We start from the raw sequence: 23,472 nt of genomic DNA, 5'->3' as shown, positions 1-23,472 counted from the left end.
CCCAGAATTAAATCGCCCCATCATTTTTCACTTTCCATCCCACGGAGGCAGACGACCTTCGCCCCCCCTGCCTCTCTCACAGCCTCTCTCTCCCCCGTGGTGGTTCAGTATCTTTACCATCACAGCTCAGATCGATGCAGACTTTAAGTAAAAAGTTGTTCCGCGATTGCAAACCTGCAAAAGCCAACAAGTGAAACAGCAGCAAGGACAGGGACGTGACAGAGGTGGAGAGTCACCGTTTAATCATTACAGTGGAAGCAGGATGTAACAGCACAGTACAGTCGATGCAAACACTAAGACGGGATCTTACAGTAACGTGTGGCCACAGATTCTTATTTTTATTCCGTACAAAAGGAGTTTGAACAGGGCGGAGCACCGCGGTGAGTTTGACCTTCAAGTGTCAGCTGCAGGAAATAAATACAAACCACATGTGACTGAAATATTGGTTGGTTCTTGTTTTTTTAATCTCAAAGCACCCTGTTAGTTTTAAATAAATACAATAGAATATCACTATTTCTGTACAAATGGTATGTAATGCACATCTTCCCCAGGTACAAGCTTCATGAATTAGAAGAGACTACAGGAAGGAGTCGGAGTGGACACTACACCTTTGACACGTTTGTGTAATTAGCACCTTACCACACAGGTCAGTAAAAGCGTGCATTTTTATTTGCTGCTGCAGGAAAAACAGGAGGAATCTCTGAAGCTCTGACATGTTTAAACACTGATGGAAAACAACAAAGAGTCCAGACTCAGCAAACACCGGAGCGGCGTGGTGTTAGCGGCCTCGGTGAGGAGTGATTTAAAGAATCGGGTCTTTAAAAAAAGGCACCAGCAGCATGCAAATACAACAGCACTGCATTTAGCACAGTTTACAAAATGAATGGCTTTGATTTCACTGGTCACACGTCTCTCCTGCCTCGTGCATGCATCACATCGGCTCAGCGCGGTCTCGCTCCTCTCGGGTGGAGGAGGGATTGTCCTGCACCTCGCCACACGTTAACCTCGGTGCTCAGTTCCCTGTGTTTCTGCCGGTGTCGTTAATTCTTTGGTTCCTTAAAGTGTAAAAAGATCTGAATGTTACTCTGTAAACAGCATGGCTAAAGAGTCGCCCCTGATGACCTCACAAAGAGCCTCATCTACAGCTCAGGGGAACGTTTCTGACCTCTGGCTGTTCTTTTATGCTCACGTTTGTCTCCTGTTTTGCTTTCATGTGATTTTAACTGCATCACAGATAAAGGCGGCTGCACGGGAGCCTCTCACAGCCTGAACGACCGTCAGTCATGCTGCCTGCAGAGTGAATGTAGATTAGAGAAGTGGGAATGAGTGTGACCCGTTTCTGGGAGGAGATGTTGGATGGGGAGGTAGAGGGGCATCAGACCTCAGGTTGCCGGCTCGCTCTCAGGTCGGTGACGTTAAAGAAAACACTGTTTTATGTTGAAGAACGCTCCCTCCTGGCTTTATCTTCGTCTCGCGCGGCGGGTCGAAGGTCTCCTCTCCGCGAGTTTTTCAGATTTCTCTCCTCTTTTTTTTGTTTTTGTGACGTCCATTAATTGTTGGGAGGATGTTGGTTTCCCCGGGCACGCACTTTACTGTGAGCGCGTGTTTGTCTCACAACAACTGCATGTATATGTAAGTGTGTGTGTGTGTGTGTTTTATATCATTTACAAATTAATTTACAAATTACTGGGCATGAATGTTTTTTTCATATATAAGTGTGTCTCTAAGTGTGTGTGTGTTTGCATGTATTGTGTGTGTTTGTGTTCTTAGGCTTGGAAACAAACAGGTCCCACTTCAAAACCAAACTGCTGGTTTTTCTCCCCAAAGTCTGACACCTTGATATCCCGCAGAGGAAGATGCTCCAGCTGTGGCGTGCTGATCTCCAGGACCGTCCTGTCGAAGCCCTTACGATACTGAGGAGAGACACAGAGACACGCACGTCAGGAAACCACAAAATGAAAAAGGTTTATAAAGTTTGTGTAAGTTGGCACATTAGGCTGAAGTTAGAGCAGACGTGGTTCTTCTCCTTATATAAAACAAACTCTCCCGTTGTACCCGTTCAAAAACAAACAGCTAAACACTTCATAAAATCCTTTAAATGTTCCTCTTGTGTTTTGCAGCTACATGTGAAACCGTTTGTCATCATAGTGTAATTAGTGATCGTTCTCAAATTTAAATCAACCCCAAAGATCCCATAAAATGAAAACTGTCTGTTATTGATGAGGAACGTGACACAGTGTGGGGCTAAACTCTCGTGCTTTCTCCAACAGCTCAGTCACACGACATAAAACTCCAACCTCTTTGTGACAATAAGTAAAAAAGCGGCTGCTCTCAACTTATGATTGAATGTTTTTGATCTCAAGGCGACCGCCTGGTGTAAGGCGAACTGTCTCCAACCAATCACAGTCCAACTTGGACCGACTGCAGTCACTCTCAGACAGATTGGTGAAGGTTTGCCAATAATTTCTGCTTTATCTACAAACACAATTTGCTCAGATGCTGCAATTAACCTGAGTCAGTCTGCATCGATGAGCACAGCTCGTCTGTTTTGTGTTTCTTTGCAAACAGCAGACTAGATTTATCTGGTTGCATTTCTGGTTTAAACTATGCAAAAGTCTCGAGTCTGCTCTTATTTCTTCATGTTTGTCTCGTTGGAGTCAGACTATCTTTACATTTTTTAAGTGGTCAAAGTTTTTCTTTGCACATCGTCTACTTTTTCATTACTTTCAGTTCATCCTTGTACCTGAGCATTTTCAGAGGGAACAGGTCAGAGTTCATAGATCGGTGTTAAACCAGTTAAACATTCAATCGAGAATAAAAAAGGCACCTGACTCAGCATGAATCAGTGTTCTGTCTACAGAAAACAGACAACTCTAAGCAGTTTGTTCCATTTCTTTGGCTGAATCTATGAAAAATTTAAAAAATGACACTTTAACAGACAGAAAATCGTATTTTGTGATTCCCAAAGAGCGACTAGTTGAAAACATATCTCAGCATGCTGTGCAGTGTGTCCTTAAAAAATCTGAGGAAACTGGACAAGATCAAAGTAGTGGTGATAGTCCTAAAAAAACTATAGCAGCACCAAAGTTGCACAGAAGTTTTCAACTGACTGTGAGTTGTCGTAGACCTGCTCTCTGTCTGCAAAGCAACCATTTCCAAGGTAATGAGATTGCAATCATCTAAAAACACTGTTTTGTCTAATGTGACTGCAACATCACAGAAAAAGAGGCAGCTTAATTTACTAGGACTGGATGAGGGTCAGACTAACTCTGGTCCATCATACATGGTTACGATGGTCCAGACGAAAGATGTGACAGCTCCCCGTCACCTTCAGTGACACGGAGCCTTTAACAGGTCTGGATGTAGTTTTGTGTGTGTGAACTCACAGAGCAGCCATCGATCACGGCTTTGATGTACGGGTTGGTCTCATAGCTCAGCTCCTCGTCGTTGGCACCCAGGAAGTGCAGCGCCCTTTGGTAGTTGTTCTCGGCGCTTTGGTCGGCCCAGGCCACGGAGCGGTGGCAGTGGTAGGTGAGGTTCTGACGGGCCTGGACGCTCAAGAGGCGCAGGAAGCCCAGCTGGACCACGCCCACGGGATCACCGTTGGAGTCGACGTAGGAGAACTGGGAGGAGGATGAGAAAGGAGAGGAGAGGATTTAATGATAAGACAACAAGCAGCAAGGAGGAAAAGTGTAAGATGAGTGTAAGGATGCAAACAAACGAGGGAAAGAAGGTTAAACAGGTCAAGAACTAAACTATTAAACTTAATTACTAACCTTACTACCAGTGGAAAACTGACTGTACCACGATCCTGGAGTCTCTTTGTCCCAGGAGCTCATCTCCACCTGTGACCACAATGATCCACGTCACACATTGTAGTTAAAGTTTCATTTAAACTCTGTTTTCACACAGACAGATAAAAACACCTTTTTTTAAACCTGGGCGGCAAATTTCCTCAACATTACTGCTCTGACATCTTAGTTTTGTTATAAATGTTAAATAATTTTTTTTTCTTACATAAAATGAGAAAATAGAAACCACCACAAACGCTTCGGGAACCCAAACATGTTGATTTAACCAAATTATTATGAGTTTAGTTAATAATAATGTTTTTTGACACAGTTGTTGTTTTTGCAGATTGCTGGACTGACCGTGTTGACGTCCTTGCTCGGGTACAAACACGTCTCTCCAGCACTAAAGTTACAGAAGACCTTGAAGGAGTCTCTGGAGCAGCCCTGATTGGGGTCGATCCAGTACTCTCCTGCAGGGGGCGACAGAGAAAAGAGGTGGGAAAATGTAAAAGTCTGACTTTGACTCTTAAAGATGTTCATTCATCATCGTCCTGGTACTGATATAAGTGCCAGGATCAGCTGCCAGGTTTGTTTTGGGTTTTGTGGTTTGTTTCCGTTACCGTCTTTGAGGTCGGGCTGGCTGAGGTTCAGGTCCTGGCAGGTGCGCGCGGGGCTGTCCTGAGTGCCCAGAGGGAAACGCATCGTCTCGATCTCTTGACGGAGGGAGTTGAGAGAGCCAAAGATCTCCTCCATGCCTTCGCTGCCCATCAGGAACTCTGTGCCGGCGGTGTCAGATGCCGGCATGTCAGGGTCAAACTCCGGCGCCAGCTGGCTGGCATCGATGGAGCGTTTGGACTTGGGACTCCTCTGGATGGGCAGCGGCTGAATGACCTCACCAGGTGGGCCCTGGGAAGCAAGTTTACATCATTAACTGCAGTTCAGAGAGCACATGGAGAAGATTTAAATGAAGAAAGGTGGAGTACTAACAGGAGGTCCAGGAGGTCCTTGTACTCCTTTTTCTCCCTTTGGTCCAGCTCCTCCCTAAATCCAGCAGGAAAAGGAAAGAAGCATTACATCATCACATCGATTCATCTTTGAATTTTACTGACACTGCACTCATGTTAGCGTGGTTACTCACAGATGAACCCTTAGCTCCTTTGATACCTTGAGGACCCTGGAAAAGATGTCAGACTTTAATAAAACGGCTTCAATGACAGGTTTCAGGAGCAGGAGGAGGAAGAATGACGTCATGTTCCTGAAATAAAACAGCACAAATACTTACAGGAAGACCAGGAGGACCAGCAGGGCCGAGGGGTCCGGTGCCTCCAGGAAGTCCCTGTGTTACAAGACATGAGAATCATTTCCATAAAAAAGAGGTTTCACTGCCTGCTCTTCATCGTGTGACAGAGGTCAAACTTACGGTCTCTCCTTTGGGTCCAGAGGATCCCTGAGGCCCAGGAAGGCCTCGGTCTCCCTTCTCTCCCTGCTCTCCCGGAGGTCCGATGAGACCGATAAGACCTTGGTGACCCTTCTCTCCCTTGGCTCCGGGGTCTCCACGCAGGCCGGGCAAACCAGGCGGTCCCTGCAGGAGGAGAAGCAGAGAAAAGAAAAGAAGAGGACGAAAGCAGGAGGACAGACGAGAAGAGGAAAGATGGAGGATTAAAGAAGGCAGCAGGAGCAAAGTGCAGCGTGACGGAGCATCAAGTGCAAACTTTGTGTTTGCTCTTACCAAAGGTCCAGGCGGTCCTTTCTCTCCAGCAGCTCCTGGTAATCCTTGTCCACCCTGAAACACAATTATTAACACACTTAGTGAGTGAACAGCAACACATCAAACAACAAGTGTCACACACAGTGAATTTGTTTAGTTGCTGTTTGAATAAACCCAAAAATGACTGATACACTGAACTGACCACTGATCCTGGGAGTCCTCGAAGACCTTCGGTTCCTGGTTTTCCTGGTTGACCCTGAGGGCCGACAGGACCCGTCTTTCCTGGGGGACTGACTGCACCTGGATCTCCCTGTGAAGGGTGACGCCAAAGAAACGCGATTCAAAGATTCCTTCTTTGCATCAGTAAAAGTTATGCATCACAAAAATAAGATTGATAAGAATCTGAGAAAAACAGAGTTAATCATTTATTGTAGAATCATTATTAGAAATAAAGGGTCAGTAATCAGATGTAAACATAGTTTTGTCTTATCATCTGAGAGCTTTTACTCACTGTGATCTGTGCAGATCATTTAGTAACTGAAGGACTCACCTTGGTTCCCTTCTCTCCCTGACGTCCCTCTGCTCCTCTTGCACCAGCAGGACCCTGACATGTAAATGAGGTAACAGTGCATCAGTGAACATAAGTGACAAAACACTGTATTCCTTCAAAGTTAATAAGCTTTCACTAAATCATAGGAATGAATTGTATTTTAAATAGAGGCCATTTAAATACGACTGCAGGAAAGAAACAGAATAAATGTTTGATGGTGTCTAGGATGCTGCGCTCAGGTTGGGTGTTTGGGTGATGATACTCTAAACATGACTGGTCAGTAAACACAACCTTATATGCTCAGGTAAATAAAAGGTCAAACTGCAAAACTCTGTGATTGTTTTCACCCTTTTTCAAAAGCTGGAAGCATTAAAAAAAATATTGGCTGCATGAAAAACTTGTTACTTAAGTGATCTTTCACAGCAGCAGGTTGCCATCAGACTGAGTGATCTTACCCTCTTTCCTGGGGGTCCAGGAGGTCCGTTCTCACCAGGAGGTCCGGGCGTGCCCTGCGATAGGAGGCAGAATGAAAAGATTGATCCCTTGAAAAATTATATAAATGAAACTTGTCTGTTTTGGATATTTACTAAAACAATATATGAAAGTAATGAGAAAGTGGCCACTTTCATGAGTATTTTATAAGTTTTTACTATTTCTTTTCCATATGGGTGAGGAGCTGGATCATTTCTAATCCTTCATTTCTGCATCTCTGCTTTTTTACTCACAGGTTCTCCTGCTTCTCCGTCCTCTCCTCTCTCTCCCTTGGCACCATCCTGGCCCTAAAAACAAAGACGATGATGTCAGAGGTTTTCTTTGGGTTGTTCGGTTCAGCACGAAGCTCAAACGTGCAGTGAAGAGGCTGAACTGAACTGTCGGCAGCTGTGGAGCCACATTTAACATCTCTGCAAATAAATAAATAAACGTGAATCATTCAAAAACGACACTTACTCTGGGTCCAACCTCACCAGGGGGGCCGGGATCACCAGGGAAACCAACAGGACCCTGAAATTAATACAAAAAGATCAATGATTAAACACAGTAAAGAGATCGGTGCTCACTGATCTGTGCGGCAGTCTGTGTATGTTCTGGTGTGTCTGGTTCTCATACTGGGTTTCCTTTGGGCCCGTCGTCTCCTGGTCCTCCTCGTCCTCCGGCAGGTCCAGCAGTTCCAGGTTGGCCCGCCTCTCCCTTCTCTCCGCGCTCTCCACGAGGACCCTGTCCACAGAAGTACAGACCTCTTTGTTTGCTCATGGATGATATTTAGATATCAGCGACAGCATGACCTCCTGATGCATCGGCTCAAAAAAGCATTAAGATCACATCGTTCACCTTCTTTCCAGCCTCTCCTACGATTCCAGGTGGTCCGGCCTCACCGGGCTCTCCCTGTGGAACAAATATCACATATTTTAATCCAGTTTTTCTGTTTTTGGACACAAAGCTGTAAAAATATTCCTTCAGTACTGCACCTTCTCTCCAACAGCCCCAGGATTACCAATACCACCAGGAGGACCTTGAGGACCCTGAAAACAGACAAAAACTGATCAAATAATTTCCATCAACAGTTACTCGGAGGAAAAAGTATCATGAGAATTTAATCTGCTAAAATTAACTTGATGGAAAAGGAGCGAGTTTCACAGAGGTTCAGTAAAAGCTCCAAAAACTCACGTCAGCTCCGCTGGGTCCAGCAGGGCCACGGGGTCCTGGAGGGCCTGGAGGACCCTGGAAACATAAAGAGGATTTGGTTTTTATCATCATTTCATTTATTTTGTTGCATACGTCATTACCAGTTATTACAATATTCATGTGTTTGTGAAACTCACCATAGGTCCAACATCTCCCGTCTCTCCTTTCTCCCCAGATGGTCCTGGCAGTCCCTGCAGAGCAAAGGTCAAAGTTCTGGATTAGGAGCTTTGCACAAGAGCGATGCTCGAACTGCACGAGTATTTACATCAAATCCAACGTAAAGAAAGGAAGTGTTGCTGTTTTTTGACATTTTAAGGTTTTTACCTGGAGTCCGATGGGACCTGGGGCTCCTGGGAAGCCTCGGGTTCCCTCATCACCTTTAGCTCCGAAAGGACCCTGCTGCCCCCTCGGTCCAAGATCTCCATCAGCACCCTGCACCACAGAAGAAGAAGAACAAGGACAAAAGCAGGACATAAGAACAGTTAATGTGCTGTTCTCCTGACTGGATGGATCTAAACTAAAATCTGGAATAATCTTGTATATTCATCACATAACTACATTTTCATTTTAACAAGACCTTTATCAAATCTGTAAAGTAAAAACTGCAGCTATCATCAAATGCATGCACTTGAAATAAAAAGGAGTTTCTACTCACAGCTGGACCAGGCTGACCTACAGGACCGAGCGGCCCGGGTGGACCAGGAGGACCCTGCAAATAACCAGAAACAAGCACATGAACACAGAGAAACAACAATCATTAGGGGAGAAACAGCATTATTAGATCCTGATCGTTACCATCAGAGGTAAATATTAATCTCTGATTTAAGTCACTCACATGCTCTCCTTTGGCTCCTTTGGCACCCTTCTGCCCAGGCTCTCCAACCTCACCCTGAAACAATAAATAAAATTCATTTTATTTTACGCTCTGAGCTATTTTGACTCTTGACACCTTCTGAGGTGAAACATTCACCCTGCAGCTTTCCAAGAATCTTAAGCTAAGATGTGATCTCTGTTACTTAGAGTTACTGGCCTTGTCTCCGTCCTCGCCAGGAACTCCAGCTGTTCCAGCAGGGCCGGGCAGACCCACAGGACCCTGCACTCCGTCCCGACCTGCTGGGCCAATGGGCCCTTTCTCACCCTGAGCAGGAGAAAGAGAGAAATCAATAATTGATTTTCATCATTAGCTGGACAGACTAAATTTGATTAACACATCCGGAAGACTCACAGGGACTCCCTTCTCTCCAGCTGGTCCAGGTGGGCCCTGAGGGCCTGGTCTGCCAGGAGGTCCGATGGGTCCAGCAGTACCAGCTGGTCCCCGCTCACCAGGAGACCCCTAAGAAATACATGAGGTCAGCACCAACCACAGCAGGTTTTCATTAAGTGAATAATTCATTCTTAAGTTGGAAGAATAAGTAACAGATTTTAAAAGTTTTTAAAAGATTTCTATCTCCTAGTGAGAGACTTGAAAAATTAAACAAATACATTGATGGTTAACATCCAAACTCAGAGTACGTTCTGTTCTCCTCACTTAACTGAAAGATCCAGACTTGCATCCATTATTTCTGAACTATGAACATTTCTTTAAATGAGTTGTTTTTTAATATGAACAGAAACCTACAGCAGGTCCAGGAGGTCCAGCAGGTCCTTCGCCTCCCTTCAGTCCTCCACCACCCTGGAAGAAATGACCATGCAGGAATAATCAGGACTCTTATTCTAATGACTGAGATAAGAATGTTTCTTAAACACCTGGATCCTGGCTTGATGACATATGCTGGATCATTTATACTCACAGGGGTTCCAGGAAGTCCTCTCTCTCCTGGGAAGCCTCTCAGTCCTGGAGGACCATCTTTTCCAGGCCGTCCTGTGGGTCCAGGGTCCCCCTTGGTGCCCTCTTTCCCTGAGGGACCAGGAAGCCCCTGCTCACCAGGTGGACCTAGAGGTCCGGGATGGCCACGCTCGCCCATGGGGCCGGTCTCTCCTGATGGGCCCTGGAAGATGGACATGGAGAGGGTTGAGAGAAGAAGAAAGCAATGATGGAAGGAAGAATGCAAAGCAGCAGGGTGTGAATATGGAGAAGTGAAGTGTGTAAGTTGGCTCGTGATGTGATTTACTGTAGCAGTAACAGTATGTGCACCACGATGAATGAACTCACCTGAGGTCCAACAACTCCAGGAGGCCCAGGTGGACCCATTTTACCTTGGAAACCCTGCAAGACACAAACTCAGTTAACAGTTTATCTAGAAAACACAGACGCTCAGATCTGAAAGGCAAAGACGTGTCCTCTGATAACCATCATCACAGTCTGCGACTGAGATGAAGAAAAATCTGCTGTGATGACTTTTTTTGTTTATTTGACACAAAACACAAATAATTCTTCTCCATAAATACAGATTCAAGCATCTCTGTGCATTAAATTTCACAGATCACTACTTAAATACTTCAGACAGACAGAAGACAGCAAAGCTGGGAGGAAGACATGCAGTCAGTGGTCTGGATTAAAACCCACATCTATGGATTAAGGCCTATGGGCCACCTGCTCCACTCAGTGAGCTCAGGTGGAGGCACCTCTAAGAAAGAAAAATAAATTAATAAATTAATAAAAAATACAAATTTAACTTACAACTTCTCCTCTCTGTCCGGGATGTCCTGGCAGGCCATCCTTTCCTGGTGGTCCCTGTAATAAAACAATAAAGCAATTTTATCAAACTGTACAAAGTACCTCAGTTTTTTTATTAATAGCTCAGTGATATCACCCTGAATTTGTATCATTACTAAAATCAGTCTGTGAGGAACCGTAAATGAAAACGTTTACTTACAGGAGGTCCCTTTGGTCCGGGGAAACCATTGGCTCCCTGAGGTCCTGGCAATCCCTGAGAAATCACATGTGGTAAAGTAAGAACATTAAATATTTGACTCAAATTTAAAAGTAAGTTTTTCCAAGCAGGACACACTTCTGTGAACTTCAACACTCACCCTCTCTCCAAGAGGACCATGAGGTCCATCACTTCCTGAGGTTCCCTGACAGGAGCAATAAAAGAAGAATGAATTAAATACAAACTCTTCTTTTCTTTATTTAAATTATTTACAGGCAAAAATCAAAAGCAATAAATGTAAATGGCATCGAGGGTTTTTAGGCAAGTCTTGTTTAAAAAAATCCAGCTCTGACATTTTTGTTCAAATATTTATATAAAGATGAGATACAAGTAATTTCTTTCACACATTCATGTAAAATATGAAGTGAAAACAGGATTCATCAGTAAATCACAGTGTGGGCAGTTTGTTTCAGGTGTGCAGACGAACCTTTGCTCCTGGTTTCCCCGTGGCCCCCCTCGGCCCTCTCTGCCCTCGGGGGCCCTGATGGTCAAAAACAGCACGTATAGTTAAGTTACTACGATACACTCAAATCATATGAAGCAACAATTAAACAACTCTGAAAACTGTGTTTCTGCTGATCACCAGAGGTTACACTGATGATGGGTGATGTACTGATAGGTTATTCTTTAACGCTGTGAGCAGAGCAGCTTCTAAACCCTGAGCATAATAAACAGAAAAAGTACCGTCGGGCCTCTCTGTCCTCTCGGACCTGGTTTGCCGGAAGTACCCTGAAGAAAATCAGACAGACAGTTAACATTAAACATTAGTTAACATTAGAACTTTTGTTATAACCTGAGAAATTTTATCCTTGTTAGGTTTAAATGTCTGAGTCTTCCACAGAGACGTCGTCTTACCCTTGTTCCCTTCTCGCCGTTTGAACCAGGGAATCCTGGGAATCCAAGAGATCCCTAAAAATAAACCAACATGTCAGGATCAGCTGTTCCATCAGGATCAACCACTGATTCAGTGCTAATGAAAGGCTTGTGCTTCTCTTACCTTTGGTCCTTGTCTTCCAGGATATCCAGGAACTCCAGGTACACCGAGTTTACCCTGGAAACAAACGATGACGTCATCAATCACAGCAGGTGTGACTGCGTTTTCTAACCTGCTCCACTACAAACCAGCTGGTTATGACTGATTAATGCTGGCATGTAGGTGAGAAACCTGAGAAGCACTCAATATGATGCACAGGTGTAACAGTCACATTATCTTGTAATAAAGTTCATGTTATAAAGTTAAATGTCAGGTTTAATGGAGAAATTCACATCAATAAAACATAAAAAACGCCTCAAATATTTAGAAAAATTCAAATAAATACTTGTTTCAGATCCCAGGTACAGGTGAAATATAATTCTTACACAAGTTATAAAAGTATTAAATGATGGTCTGAATGATAAAAATAATTACTTTTATGCAGTCTTGCTGTAATGAAACAGTTCATACCTTCTCACCAATCAGTCCAATAGCTCCAACCTCACCGGGGGGTCCAACACGACCCTTTGGCCCCTCCGGGCCGTCCTCTCCTCTGGGCCCTGATACTCCAATCTCTCCCTGTAAGAGATCAGAGTGGAAACACAGCTGTGAGATTAAATCTGTGCTGTACACAAAGCAATAACTCAGAGCAAATATTAACATGGGTTAGATTAAAAATCTGGATCATCCAGTCCTTCATTCAGCCATCTAGTGTTACATTAAAGAACCAGCCAACTGACCAATCAGCTGCTTCGTTATTCAGACTTTACCCTCTCTCCCTTGACACCGAAATCTCCTTTAATTCCCGGGAAGCCGTCTTCTCCCTGGCAACAAAAACAAATAAAAACACAATGAATAGATGTACATGACACCAACCTTGTTTTTAATTATAAAATGCAGTCACATGATATCTCCGTTTTCCTTTTTTAATCACCAGATGTTCACATTAACACGATTTTATTGTGTAAACGTGATATTTATTCATTTACCTTCTCTCCTTTGTGGCCTTTCAGGCCGCGGATGCCCTGTTCTCCCTGTGATCACAACAATTTCATAATCAATACATTTGCATTCTAATAAATCGCATTTAAAAATTGTCTTTGCTAATTTCTTTTATGACACATTAAAAATGAAGTGCAGTGACCTTGACGCCCCGAGGACCAGGATAGCCGATAGCTCCCTGAGGACCGTTAGGACCCTGCAGACCAAAGAAAGCAGGTTTACAGCACAACACACACACTGTGGTAACTACGACCACAAGGACAAACCTAACAGAGGTTACAGGTCTCCTGTTAGGATGGATAATAATAGTAATATGAATGAAGTAATATAAAGTGATGGAGTTATGGCACCCACATGATTTCCCTTGGTGCCAGGAGGCCCCTCCTTTCCTGGGTGACCCTGTGACATGAAAACAGAGAGTTTAAGGCTTAGAAACGACATCACCCAGCTTTAGGTGGTTCAACTTAATAAACGATATAAAGAAAGACAAACATACAGGAGGCCCATCAGCTCCAGGCATTCCTGGGAGACCTGGTTTTCCTGTGGGACCCTGGAGAAGGAGACAAAGTGTATATAAGGTCAATAAATGCTCCTTATTTGAAACGTCTCATATCTGAATGAAGCACACTTTTCTGCTTCGTCGCTGACGAGTACGACAGACTCACATGGTTGAAGTGTGAGTGACAGAAAAGTGCACTGATACAGAGAACGAGTGTTATTCTATAAGTGCTGATACCACTGCTCGGTGGGGAAAGTGTTGATGTGAATGAGGTAAGGCTGCATAATTTCACTTTAGTTTCAGAGATATTCATGCTGTCACTGTCACAGCTGCAGTGTCTGTGGGTCACAGCTGTATGTGGTTGTCGGGTTATATGAGAGTGACTGCAGTCTTCATGCAGTCAGCTGTGTGCTGTACTGTGTGTGCATGAGGTAAACCCTGCACTTCATATCAAACTTAATTTAGAAGATTCATTTTTAAGTGAAATAGCATAAGATCGTCATCTCTGACAACAACCATCATATTTTCACCTTTGTGAGATGTGTGAGTTTGATTGGTTACTATAATTCTTAAACATCCCACAGACTCCTGCTGTAACAGGTGTTTAAAGATCTCTTCCTGACAACAGCACATCCTACTCCCTTTGTTTACTTTCTCGGTGTCGTCACTGCAGTATTTAAATGTCAGAGTTGGAGAATAGAGTTGAATAATGCAATGAATTAATAATATTCCAACTATTATATGACTGTTTATTGTTGAATACTTGTTTAGAGCCAACATTCATTATGTAAATGTACTTTAAATAGAGTATGATGAATATCTAAGGTCTTACTTTCTCTCCTGGGGGTCCGATGGCCCCCTGAGGTCCCGGCATTCCCTGCAAAAAACCCCAAAACACCGCGTGACCTTTAATCAGTTTATGTAATTATTACAATTTGAGCATTACTCTTTCTTTTTATCTTTGTGTGCATGTTCCTGCATAGCTATTCTCATACATTATCACGTATCAGGTACGTCATAATGACCAGGTGTTCTCTCTCTCACCTGAGTTCCTGGGGTTCCCTGCTGACCTGGAGGTCCTGGCTCACCTTGGGGACCCTGAGAGACAGAAACAGAAGAGGAGAGAATAACAATCAGCACAGGGCAAAGTGAAGGAAAGAGGAAGAAGAGAGAATCTGTCAGAAACTAGCTAAAAGAAAAGTTTTGTGTTAACATTCTGAGTTCTGATCTTAAATGTTCAAATACACACGATAACAGGATAACATGGAAACTGTTACTGACCAAGCTTCCTTTGGAACCGTGGGGTCCATCGTTTCCTCGAACACCCTGAGAGAAGATCGAGAGGAAGAAATTAAAAACGATTCCCCATAAATGTCTAAATGTCAGCTTCTAGTCAAAGCATCCAGGGAACAGGAACTGAAAACATCATCTCTGGTGCTTTGCTCAGCATCACTCATAGAAAACGAAACATGTTGATGTTGATGCAGGTTTGTCTTTGTGGGCATCTTCCTATTTAAAGTGCAGTCGGCTAATTTTACACAAGTCTTTGGAAAAAAGTGCACAGAGTATTTGTCTGAAAGCGCTGGTTTGTACTTAAACATGTTATAAAATTTCAAAACAAATGTGAGAGTGTAAGGTAATAAAAAGTGTTTACTGTGTTTAACATTACATATTTAAAATCTGTAAGAAAAATACATGGAACAAGAACACTGATGTTCCTGCTTCTGTCATATTAAACTGATGGAATAAACTTCCCTTAAAGCTAAAACTTTACTTTAGCAGAACAAGCAGAAAGTTTAAATATATCATGCATTCATTTTTTACATGTTGGTATGTTTTGAGGAGGCTGTGGGAACATCACATGTTCATTTTTAGATTTGGGATGAAACCAGGTTACTGGCTGTTGGTTCAGGTGGTGCTGTGGGTGCTCAGTGGTCAGAGTGGGGTAAAACAATGCAGCCAAAATAACAGCAGAAGGCTGGGCGTGAAATCGCTTCTACTCACAGGAGGTCCGGGGATTCCTGGAGGACCTTTGGGTCCAAGCAAACCACGAGGTCCCTGCAAACACACAAGGACACACAGGCGTCATGCAAACCAGGATCATTCACTCACACATACTATTGTTTTTAATGGAAATGAAAGGAAAAACATAAAGAAAGAGAACTTATAAATATATAAAGTATAAATACAGAATGAGCTATTTAAAGAGGTAATCTGCATTCTCCTTCTTTATCAAATCTAAAAGACTGACCCACAACTAGCTGCATAAAAAACACAACTCCCTATTTCAGTGATTCTAAAAGCACGTTGGCTCCTCCTCCATCTTTGTGTTACTGCACTACATTATTAATTACAGTAAAGATCCCTAAAATATCATAAAGGTGTGATGATTATGAAACAACAGGTGCAAAGGTGACCTTGTTATGTGAGATATAAAAACAGAGGCATGTATTTTGGGAGACCATTTAAAACACAGACAATAAAAGCACGAGTAGAATATAAATAGAAAATAGTGGGAGGTGTAGAATCAGCTGGGCTGTGACTGAAACACTCACTGGTTCACCTGGGAGACCCCTGGGTCCAACGTCTCCATCATCTCCCTGCAAACACAGAAGAAGCACGTTATGGATGAAAAGATGCTGATCAGCAGTGACACAATATCTGGATGTAATAATATTCGCAGATCTACGTACCCGCTCTCCGTCCTCTCCTGGGCCCCCTGGTGGTCCCAGTGGTCCAGAGTCACCCTAATAAAATATAAGGATGAAGCAGTTGTAAATAAATGATTCTCCAGCGGTAATAAAGATTATAACTGAAAAACAATCATTGTTTTTGAGTTTGTTGGACGTACCCTGTGTCCTTTATCACCAGGCAGACCAGGAAGACCATCGAAACCACGGTCGCCCTGTGATAGACACAGACATGAACATTACTATTATCTCACTGTAGAAAGTAGAAATGCATCAGAAACAATCTCAATACAATAACAATGAGCACACAGCTGAGGCCTCAGGATCCATGAGAAAGACTTTGATACAGCTGAATAATCAGGGAGAACAAACTGACTGTGTCGAGCTTTTGGCACCAAAATGACACCAGTATTTAAATTTTAATATCAATTCTTATTGGACCAATAAAAAAGCTACAGAGACAGGGTGGAGGCTTCAGGCTGGTGGTGTTTAAATAAAGGCAGTGAGGGTACCTTAGTTCCAGGCTCTCCTGGCATTCCTCTGGCACCATCAGCTCCAGCACGGCCCTGCGAGGAGCAGAGGAAGAACATGTTTAAGTGAACCTACGTTTAAAGACAGCTTAAACAGGAGCACAGGTGAGCGTCTGGATGGACAAAAACTGGCTTTTAGAGGTTTTAAAACTTTCTGGTGACAGCCTGAACTGCAGGCCTGAAACGACACCTACTCTCATAAAACTTAAAAAATAAAATTTACAACGACAAGTGATACACACATCTTGATAAAAATGTCAGCTGTTCATACTCACTCTTCTTCCTGCTTTGCCTGGAGGGCCCATCATACCGTGGGGTCCCCTTGGACCCTGAAAATAAACCAGCGGCCCGTCAGAAGTGTCAGTTATAACTGTGATCTCACAGACATGAGCTGAAAAGGTTCACTTAGAACACAATACAGGAGTAATAATAATAAAGTCATTAATAATTTTACACACAGCTGTTGTTATTTACCTGAGGACCGGGGTCTCCAAGCTCTCCCTTCAAACCAGTACTTCCTGGATTTCCCTGAAAGAGACTCAATCGTCTCAGTCTCATTTTACTAATGACGATGTCATATACACTTAAGAGAACAGACCGATTATTATGATCCAAATGAAAGGTAGCATACCAGGGGTCCAGGGCGTCCGGTGAATCCCATTGGTCCAGGAGGCCCCTTCAGAGCCATCTACAGAAAACACGACAGCTGCTTATAGCAGTGATTCAGGAAGAAACTCTGTTTGCATATTGATTTATGTTCCCTGGATAAGATCATCGTCTTAACGTTCACAGAATACCTGCTGTCCTGTTCACAGTGTTTTTATAACACCTCATCTCTTTTCTGTGTTCTCTTACTGACCACATTAAAGTCTTATTTTGATTCTGAGTTTTCATAACATAAATAGAAAAACGAAATAATTAACAAAGTGCAGTTTTAATAAAATATTGGAGACAATGTCATTTCACAAAAGGTGACAATACCAGGGCGAAACAAAGCATCATAGATAGAAAAGCTGAAATAAAAACTCATATCTGACCCTGGCTTGGGATAAGATGGCTGCAGCCTGAGCCTCCTGTGCAGAAACGACCGGCCCCTTGTCTCCTCCGCTCTGCCCGAAGCGGAACTGCAAACACAGAACGAACATTCAGACTCAGACCTGATCAGTGACAGTGACGCAGGAATTACTCTAACATATATATATAAAAAACAAGGAATAAACATTTGAATAAACAAACAACTCAACATCTGAGAGCATTCCTATAGACTGTAGCTGTGTTCAATGAGGAAAACCCGAAATAATCCAACTTTGAAAGACCCAAATCTCAATGCTTATAAAAAACCAACACCGACAATAAAGAGTTAAAACACATTCAGATCTGGTTTAAACAAAACATTTGCCCAAATATGACTCATATTTATAGCTATTCTGATAGTTTCCATAATCAGTAAAGGCTGAAAGGTTAAAGGTGACTTACAGGCAGCATGAGTGAAGTTCCAGGAGGTCCAGGAACCCCATCAGCTCCAGGAAGACCAGGCCTACCAGGAGTGCCCTGCAGGATATCAGAGGGGCAACGGTGAGTCGGCCAGTATAAGAATTTAAAAACATAATCAATTCAGCTCCTTTTGTATAGCACATGTGTAACACACAGATTCAGATGCATGCCTACAAACCTTCAGATAAAGGAAAAATACTCACCCTCTCTCCGGGGTCACCGACAGAACCAGGAGGTCCAGAAGATCCAGGAGGTCCAGTGGGACCCTGCCAGATAAAAATTAAGAGTTTAAATATTTGTCGACAGAAAGTGAGGATTTATTTTTTAAGATGGAGAAAAATAATATTAACTTACAGCAGGTCCCTCAGGTCCTGGAGGTCCTTCAATCAGCATCCCCTGCAAAATCCAAAATAAAGTAAAAAGACAGACAGACAAAGCCTCAGACGTCCTCTTAATGTCTACTCCATTAATCCTCTAATGAGCAACACTTCAGAACGTTTCTTAACTGGCCTCACAAGCTACAGTGCCACAAATATCTTTGTAAAGGTAAATGTGTATAACTACAAGGTTAACTGGCCACTTTGTTAGGTACACAGGTCCAGCTGCTTGTTAACACAAACATCAAATCAGTGGTCTGAAAAAGAGAAAATATCCAGTGAGCGCAGTTCTCTGGGAGAAGATGCCTCAATGATGTCAGAAGTCAGAGGATAAGGACTGCTTCAAACTGACAGCAGGCACAGAAAACTCAATTAATCACCAGTTACAACCAAAGCATCACTGAATGCAAACTGTGTTGAACCCTGAACAGATGAGCAGACCAGGCTGTGCTCCTGTGAGCTCAGAACAGGAAACTACAATCAAAACTGGACAACTGGAAAAATGTTGCCTGGTCTGATGACAATGCAGGAAGATGAAGCACAGAGCTCAGATTTCCTCAAACTGTTTTTTTTTTTTGGATAAGACAGTGAGTTTACTGTATTCACATGATCTCCACAGCCACCAGACCTCAGTCCAACAGAGCACAGAGGATGTGCATTACAGATGTGCAAATCTGCAGCAGCTGTGTGATGCTATCATCACCAGAGTCTCTGAGGAATGTTTCCAGCACCTTGCTGAATCTAAAGAATTAAGGAAGTCCAAACTGACTGTAACAAGCAGCTCCTAACAAAATAATTGGTGAGTGTATTTCTTGGATTACTGTGAAGAGCAGGATAGTAAGGGGAAGGTTGCCAGTGCAATTCCCTGTAGCTTCTGGTAAAACACCCCCCCCCCTCCCAAAACACCCGGTCAGGTAAAACTGTTGAATTGACTCACAGGCTCCAAGACAGCAGGCTCGCCCTTTTCTCCTTTCTGGCCTCTAACAGCAGCCTGAGGAAAACACACATGCAGTCAATAACAAGTACGTACACACACACGAGGCAGAAAAAGTGTGCACAAAGTCACTGAAAGCAGATTTCAGTGTTTTGACTGCATGCACATACACATGTGTCAAACATTATCGTACTAGAGTTGATAAAAGAGTAAAATAAAATGAAAACCTGCTCTGCTTGAATTAAAGTGTACGTTTGTATCCAAATACCATTGATTCAGCAGCTCTCCAAACTGTTGGTCCATGACTTACAGACGTATTTATGCACAGATACAGAATCCTCTGAGCTGGGCACCAAAATACAAAGACATATACTCAAAACGACATTCAGGGCAAAAGATCACCTCTGAATGCCTCTTTATGGAGCATATGTGACAGTATAAGTTACTGTAAGGCTCAATACACACACTGTAAATTAAAACCCATTTCAACCACTGCTGTGATAACTTTGCCTTGAAATGCATTCGCTGTCCGTTTCTCTGTGACTGACTGAGTTTGCAAGCTATAAAACGGAGACTGTGAACAAATTTTACATGAATGTCGTCCACTCTGAATTCACGGTTTGGTGAATGATGGTTGATGCATCCAGTCTGGATAGCTGAGATTTCTAAACTCCTTAACTCCATGTTTGAGGATCATCTCTGTGCCAGTTCTCAAAGCAATGTTCAGTGTTTGAATTCAAATTAGCAAATTAGCTACCAAAACATCAGTAGCTGAATTAATGTAAGGCTTAATGTAAGATAATCTCTCTCTGCAGTGCAAACTCAAACAAGTCACGTGACGGGACACTGAATGCAATTTCACGATACTTTGTAGAGCTGGTTGAAATGTTTTTTGTGTTTTTGCCTCTGAAGCAAAGCGACTTACGCCTCCCTCGTCTGTCACAGCGGACAGGGCGGGGCCAATGTTGCCATCAACCTCTGCAGTCTCTGGTGATGGTTCATTGTAGTCTCTGTAGTTATAGTCGTACTCTTTAAGGCCCACGTCCCCAGTCTCATACTCCTCAGTGAAGAGCTCTTCTCCAGTACCGCCCGCCTTGGCGGCGTCTACCTCTTCTCCCACCAGTGCTGGCTCCACCTGAGGCTGCGACGAGTTTATTGTAGCCACAGCGGGATGGATGGAGGGGCACGAGAGAATGATTCAAGCAAAGGAAAAGAAAAGGTGCAGAAAGGACGAGGAGAATAGTCAAAGAAAGGGGGAGAGGTGTGCAGGACGGGGAAATGTTCAGGGTGGAATTGAAATAAAGAATGAGAGGAAAGCAGCGGTGGAAGAGGAGCATACAGAAAAAAGTGAGTCTTACCTTTTATAAATAAACAGTCACAGAGGGAGAGAACACAAACAGACATCTGGCAGACCGTACAGGCTACAGGCGATCGGGTTTATCCTGGAAACCCTAACTCTTCCATTAATCATCTGAAGTTTAGTTTATTCTGGAATAATTTCACCAAAGCTTTTTAACATCAGCCCTCGTGATGACCGGTGATCAAATACGTTCTCACAATTGTAAAAGTTTGAGAAGTAAAAACACATTTAATGGTGATGTTTGCATCGTACGTGCACACACAGAACTGATGTTAAACACTTTGTGAAGACGAGCTGCTACGCAAAGCAAAAACTATGTTATTTCTTTTTTTTTTTACTTACCATGTAAGTTTAATAACAAACAAGAATCCAGTGAATTTACTGCACAGTTTTCTAATATAAAAAAATCCACATTGCATTAATATATCTGACACACCCTCCCTGATAATTATGAATAATGTCGGTATTTGGTTTCTAAATCATATGCTGATAAAAAACGCAGCAAAAATCAAAACTGGAAAACAAAACAAAATCAAAAATGTGATGAATTTGCAAATCATCTAGATCTTTAGTACAGTTAGATTGTCTCTCAAACAAGAATGCATTTAATTCATCTTTTTTTGCTGAGGTTCAAAGCACACATCAAATATTCTCATGTGGATCCTGTTTTCACAAGATTCTTGTTCTTATGTCGAGATAACGACAATGATGGATCTCGAGATGAGAACAAAACGGGACTCTTGCTGTTAGGAACAACGGGAACCACGTAAAAATATCCGATGGTACACTCGGATGATTGCGGTGCATTCTGTTTTGAAAGAGGTTTTCTTATGGCTTGTCACGTGACATCGATGCCAACAAAACAGTGATGAGTGGTTAGAAAAGTAAACGGAGAAACAAAGAGCTTAAACTACTTTGTTACACTACAAAGACTGGGCTCACCACCACACAGAAATCACATCCTCCTCTCCCTCAGAGGTTTTATTAAAACACTCATATGTGAAGTTTAAGCTGTTCTGTGGACTCTAGCTTGACCTGATGTGTGTTTCTGATAAGTGTGTCATCTTCTTTTTACCTGTACAGCGTTTTCTTCTTGTCCAACCACCTCACCCTCTGGCTGTGTGAAGGTCTCCTCATAGTAATAATCGGTCTCTGTAGGGGTGTGGCCAGCCTCAGAATATTCAGTGTCTACATCCTAATTGGTCAAGTGGACAGGAAGTGGGGGAGCAGGGAGGAAGTAAGCAAATTCGATTGAGAGAGTGTGGTTAGTTCAAAGTCTTCTGGTTCATGATGAGTTAAAAGAAGAAATGAGACATGAAACTGTGGTTGGCAAAGGCAAAGAGCTTTTTAGCTGCAACTCACATCTTTAAAGTTTAAAGAACCATTTTTGAAAAGAAATTTCAGGTCGTTTCAGAATCTCAGTGACTATAAATGTTGCCTTACGCAAGATTTAGAGAGTCATTGAGATAACTGTAGTGAGATTTCTTTTCGTTTCTTCGCTGAACCATTTTTGCTTTTTAAAGCTCACAAGCCAAGACTTAAGAAAGGGTGAAATATGATCGTATTGGTGGTAGAACTGAGAGCTTCTAGCCATCCCATCAGGTGAAAACATCATAACATGATGCTCTGGGATGAACTAGTTTCACCTCAGGATGAGACAACAGTGAAACAACCCCATTTAACAGCCTCACAGAACACGATTCAGTGAAGTCAATCACTGCTTTCCACAGCATGGAACATTTACTGAAATTCTGATTTTAAGCAAAGCATAATGGAAAGTTCTGTGAAGCTGCTTAACTCACATGAGATACAAAATATGACAGCAGACAGGGAGACGGAGATCAGGGAGAAAACATAGGTACGCAAAAAACAACCAAAACATAGAGAGGACAGAGTGACAGGGAGGTCTGATGTGTTGCAAGTGTGTAAAATATGATAGTATGTGTTGCATTTATGTGCCATAGCAATCCATGCTCATTCATTAGACCCGTATGTTAAAGGTTTCCCCGGAAAGAAAGAAACAGAGGGCTGGAGTGCGTTTATGTTCTGACATCCAGTTTCAGCAGCTTGAAGGTAGGAGTGAAGTAAAGAACAGTGAAACCGTTCGATTAGCCATGCTTCCCTTTGCACCGCTGTACCATATCATATGTGGAAGCTGGTGTGATCATGGAGATCATATGATATATGAACAGACAGCTTGGTATGAACCAGCTTCCATTCTGAAGGCCAGATTTTGCATCATCGAGGATTTGCATCAAAATTACTGAAAGTTCAAAGAATTCACAAAAGAAAGCAGGAAAAAAAAGAGGTTTCATAAAACTTTTGCTGCAGATCCTGGATGATGGAAAGATCTGGAAAAGAGATTGGAAAGATGGGACATACGACCCGGGCTGTTCCAACCCAAACATCGGCCTCCTGCTGTACCTGCTGATAACGGTTGGTAACTTTCTTCGGTGGGACTCCAGTTCCGCTCAGCGCTGTGTTGCCAAACGGTGGGAAAGGTTTGTGCGATTTTATATCCGGCACTTTGTTGACTCTTGTGGGTCTGGCTGGAGTCGGTCGGACTGGGGCAGATGTTGCCACTGACTTCGTCGGGGGGGAATCCCTGACGAAGTTATTCCCCCGTTTGCTCACCGGGGGGACTTTGGTCACAGCTTTAACGTCTTTGACGTCTGCCTTGCTTTGGGTTTTTACTTTTGGAGCTTTGGTGGCTGCAGATTTTGTAGGTCCTGGTTTTGATGCTTTGGTGGGTTTAGGTGCCTTGGTGGCTTTGACCACAGTTGTTTGAATTTTTGTTGTAGTTTTGTGGTTGCCATTAGCCTTAGCCCCACCATTGCTGTTACCTTTTGCTTTAACATCAGTGGCCGTTTTGCCGTTTCCATTGGCTTTCTTCTCTGTTGTGGCTTTTCCATTGCTGCTAGCCTTCGAGGTAACAGGAGCTTTCTTCTCAGCTACAACCTTACCATTGCCATTTCCATTTACTTTGACCTGAGGTGTTGGTTTGGCTC

At 43.0% G+C, this 23,472-nt stretch overlaps 1 protein-coding gene across 1 annotated transcript in view; it reads right to left on the bottom strand.

Moving 5' to 3' along the window:
• Positions 1-225: 225 nt before the first annotated feature.
• The window catches only part of col11a2 (collagen, type XI, alpha 2), a 41,684-nt gene continuing 18,437 nt past the window's right edge, over positions 226-23,472 (bottom strand). Inside the window, exons 7-65 of the mRNA XM_026157097.2 lie at positions 21,540-21,659; positions 20,030-20,245; positions 19,108-19,161; positions 18,148-18,189; positions 17,997-18,059; positions 17,776-17,850; positions 17,337-17,423; positions 16,931-16,987; positions 16,774-16,827; positions 16,575-16,628; positions 16,282-16,335; positions 15,931-15,984; positions 15,773-15,826; positions 15,635-15,679; positions 15,084-15,137; positions 14,361-14,405; positions 14,124-14,177; positions 13,912-13,956; positions 13,077-13,130; positions 12,935-12,979; positions 12,723-12,776; positions 12,568-12,612; positions 12,349-12,402; positions 12,050-12,157; positions 11,603-11,656; positions 11,461-11,514; positions 11,290-11,334; positions 11,033-11,086; positions 10,706-10,750; positions 10,549-10,602; positions 10,353-10,406; positions 9,885-9,938; positions 9,523-9,720; positions 9,351-9,404; positions 8,958-9,065; positions 8,763-8,870; positions 8,568-8,621; positions 8,388-8,441; positions 8,057-8,164; positions 7,870-7,923; positions 7,715-7,768; positions 7,516-7,569; positions 7,379-7,432; positions 7,157-7,264; positions 6,998-7,051; positions 6,775-6,828; positions 6,505-6,558; positions 6,050-6,103; positions 5,702-5,809; positions 5,521-5,574; positions 5,212-5,373; positions 5,074-5,127; positions 4,930-4,965; positions 4,779-4,832; positions 4,412-4,697; positions 4,152-4,261; positions 3,777-3,845; positions 3,387-3,623; positions 226-1,913 (exon numbers count right to left, since the gene is read on the bottom strand). Of these exons, the coding sequence (XP_026012882.2) occupies positions 1,767-1,913; positions 3,387-3,623; positions 3,777-3,845; positions 4,152-4,261; positions 4,412-4,697; positions 4,779-4,832; positions 4,930-4,965; positions 5,074-5,127; positions 5,212-5,373; positions 5,521-5,574; positions 5,702-5,809; positions 6,050-6,103; positions 6,505-6,558; positions 6,775-6,828; positions 6,998-7,051; positions 7,157-7,264; positions 7,379-7,432; positions 7,516-7,569; positions 7,715-7,768; positions 7,870-7,923; positions 8,057-8,164; positions 8,388-8,441; positions 8,568-8,621; positions 8,763-8,870; positions 8,958-9,065; positions 9,351-9,404; positions 9,523-9,720; positions 9,885-9,938; positions 10,353-10,406; positions 10,549-10,602; positions 10,706-10,750; positions 11,033-11,086; positions 11,290-11,334; positions 11,461-11,514; positions 11,603-11,656; positions 12,050-12,157; positions 12,349-12,402; positions 12,568-12,612; positions 12,723-12,776; positions 12,935-12,979; positions 13,077-13,130; positions 13,912-13,956; positions 14,124-14,177; positions 14,361-14,405; positions 15,084-15,137; positions 15,635-15,679; positions 15,773-15,826; positions 15,931-15,984; positions 16,282-16,335; positions 16,575-16,628; positions 16,774-16,827; positions 16,931-16,987; positions 17,337-17,423; positions 17,776-17,850; positions 17,997-18,059; positions 18,148-18,189; positions 19,108-19,161; positions 20,030-20,245; positions 21,540-21,659 (4,542 nt within the window). The 3' untranslated portion in view covers positions 226-1,766. The remainder of the gene's footprint in view (positions 1,914-3,386; positions 3,624-3,776; positions 3,846-4,151; positions 4,262-4,411; positions 4,698-4,778; positions 4,833-4,929; positions 4,966-5,073; positions 5,128-5,211; positions 5,374-5,520; positions 5,575-5,701; positions 5,810-6,049; positions 6,104-6,504; positions 6,559-6,774; positions 6,829-6,997; positions 7,052-7,156; positions 7,265-7,378; positions 7,433-7,515; positions 7,570-7,714; positions 7,769-7,869; positions 7,924-8,056; positions 8,165-8,387; positions 8,442-8,567; positions 8,622-8,762; positions 8,871-8,957; positions 9,066-9,350; positions 9,405-9,522; positions 9,721-9,884; positions 9,939-10,352; positions 10,407-10,548; positions 10,603-10,705; positions 10,751-11,032; positions 11,087-11,289; positions 11,335-11,460; positions 11,515-11,602; positions 11,657-12,049; positions 12,158-12,348; positions 12,403-12,567; positions 12,613-12,722; positions 12,777-12,934; positions 12,980-13,076; positions 13,131-13,911; positions 13,957-14,123; positions 14,178-14,360; positions 14,406-15,083; positions 15,138-15,634; positions 15,680-15,772; positions 15,827-15,930; positions 15,985-16,281; positions 16,336-16,574; positions 16,629-16,773; positions 16,828-16,930; positions 16,988-17,336; positions 17,424-17,775; positions 17,851-17,996; positions 18,060-18,147; positions 18,190-19,107; positions 19,162-20,029; positions 20,246-21,539; positions 21,660-23,472) is intronic.

The sequence above is a fragment of the Astatotilapia calliptera genome, chromosome 22 (genome assembly GCF_964374335.1).
Source record: "Astatotilapia calliptera chromosome 22, fAstCal68.1, whole genome shotgun sequence".
Taxonomy (NCBI): domain Eukaryota; kingdom Metazoa; phylum Chordata; class Actinopteri; order Cichliformes; family Cichlidae; genus Astatotilapia; species Astatotilapia calliptera.
This window is presented reverse-complemented; position numbering and strand designations above follow the sequence as displayed.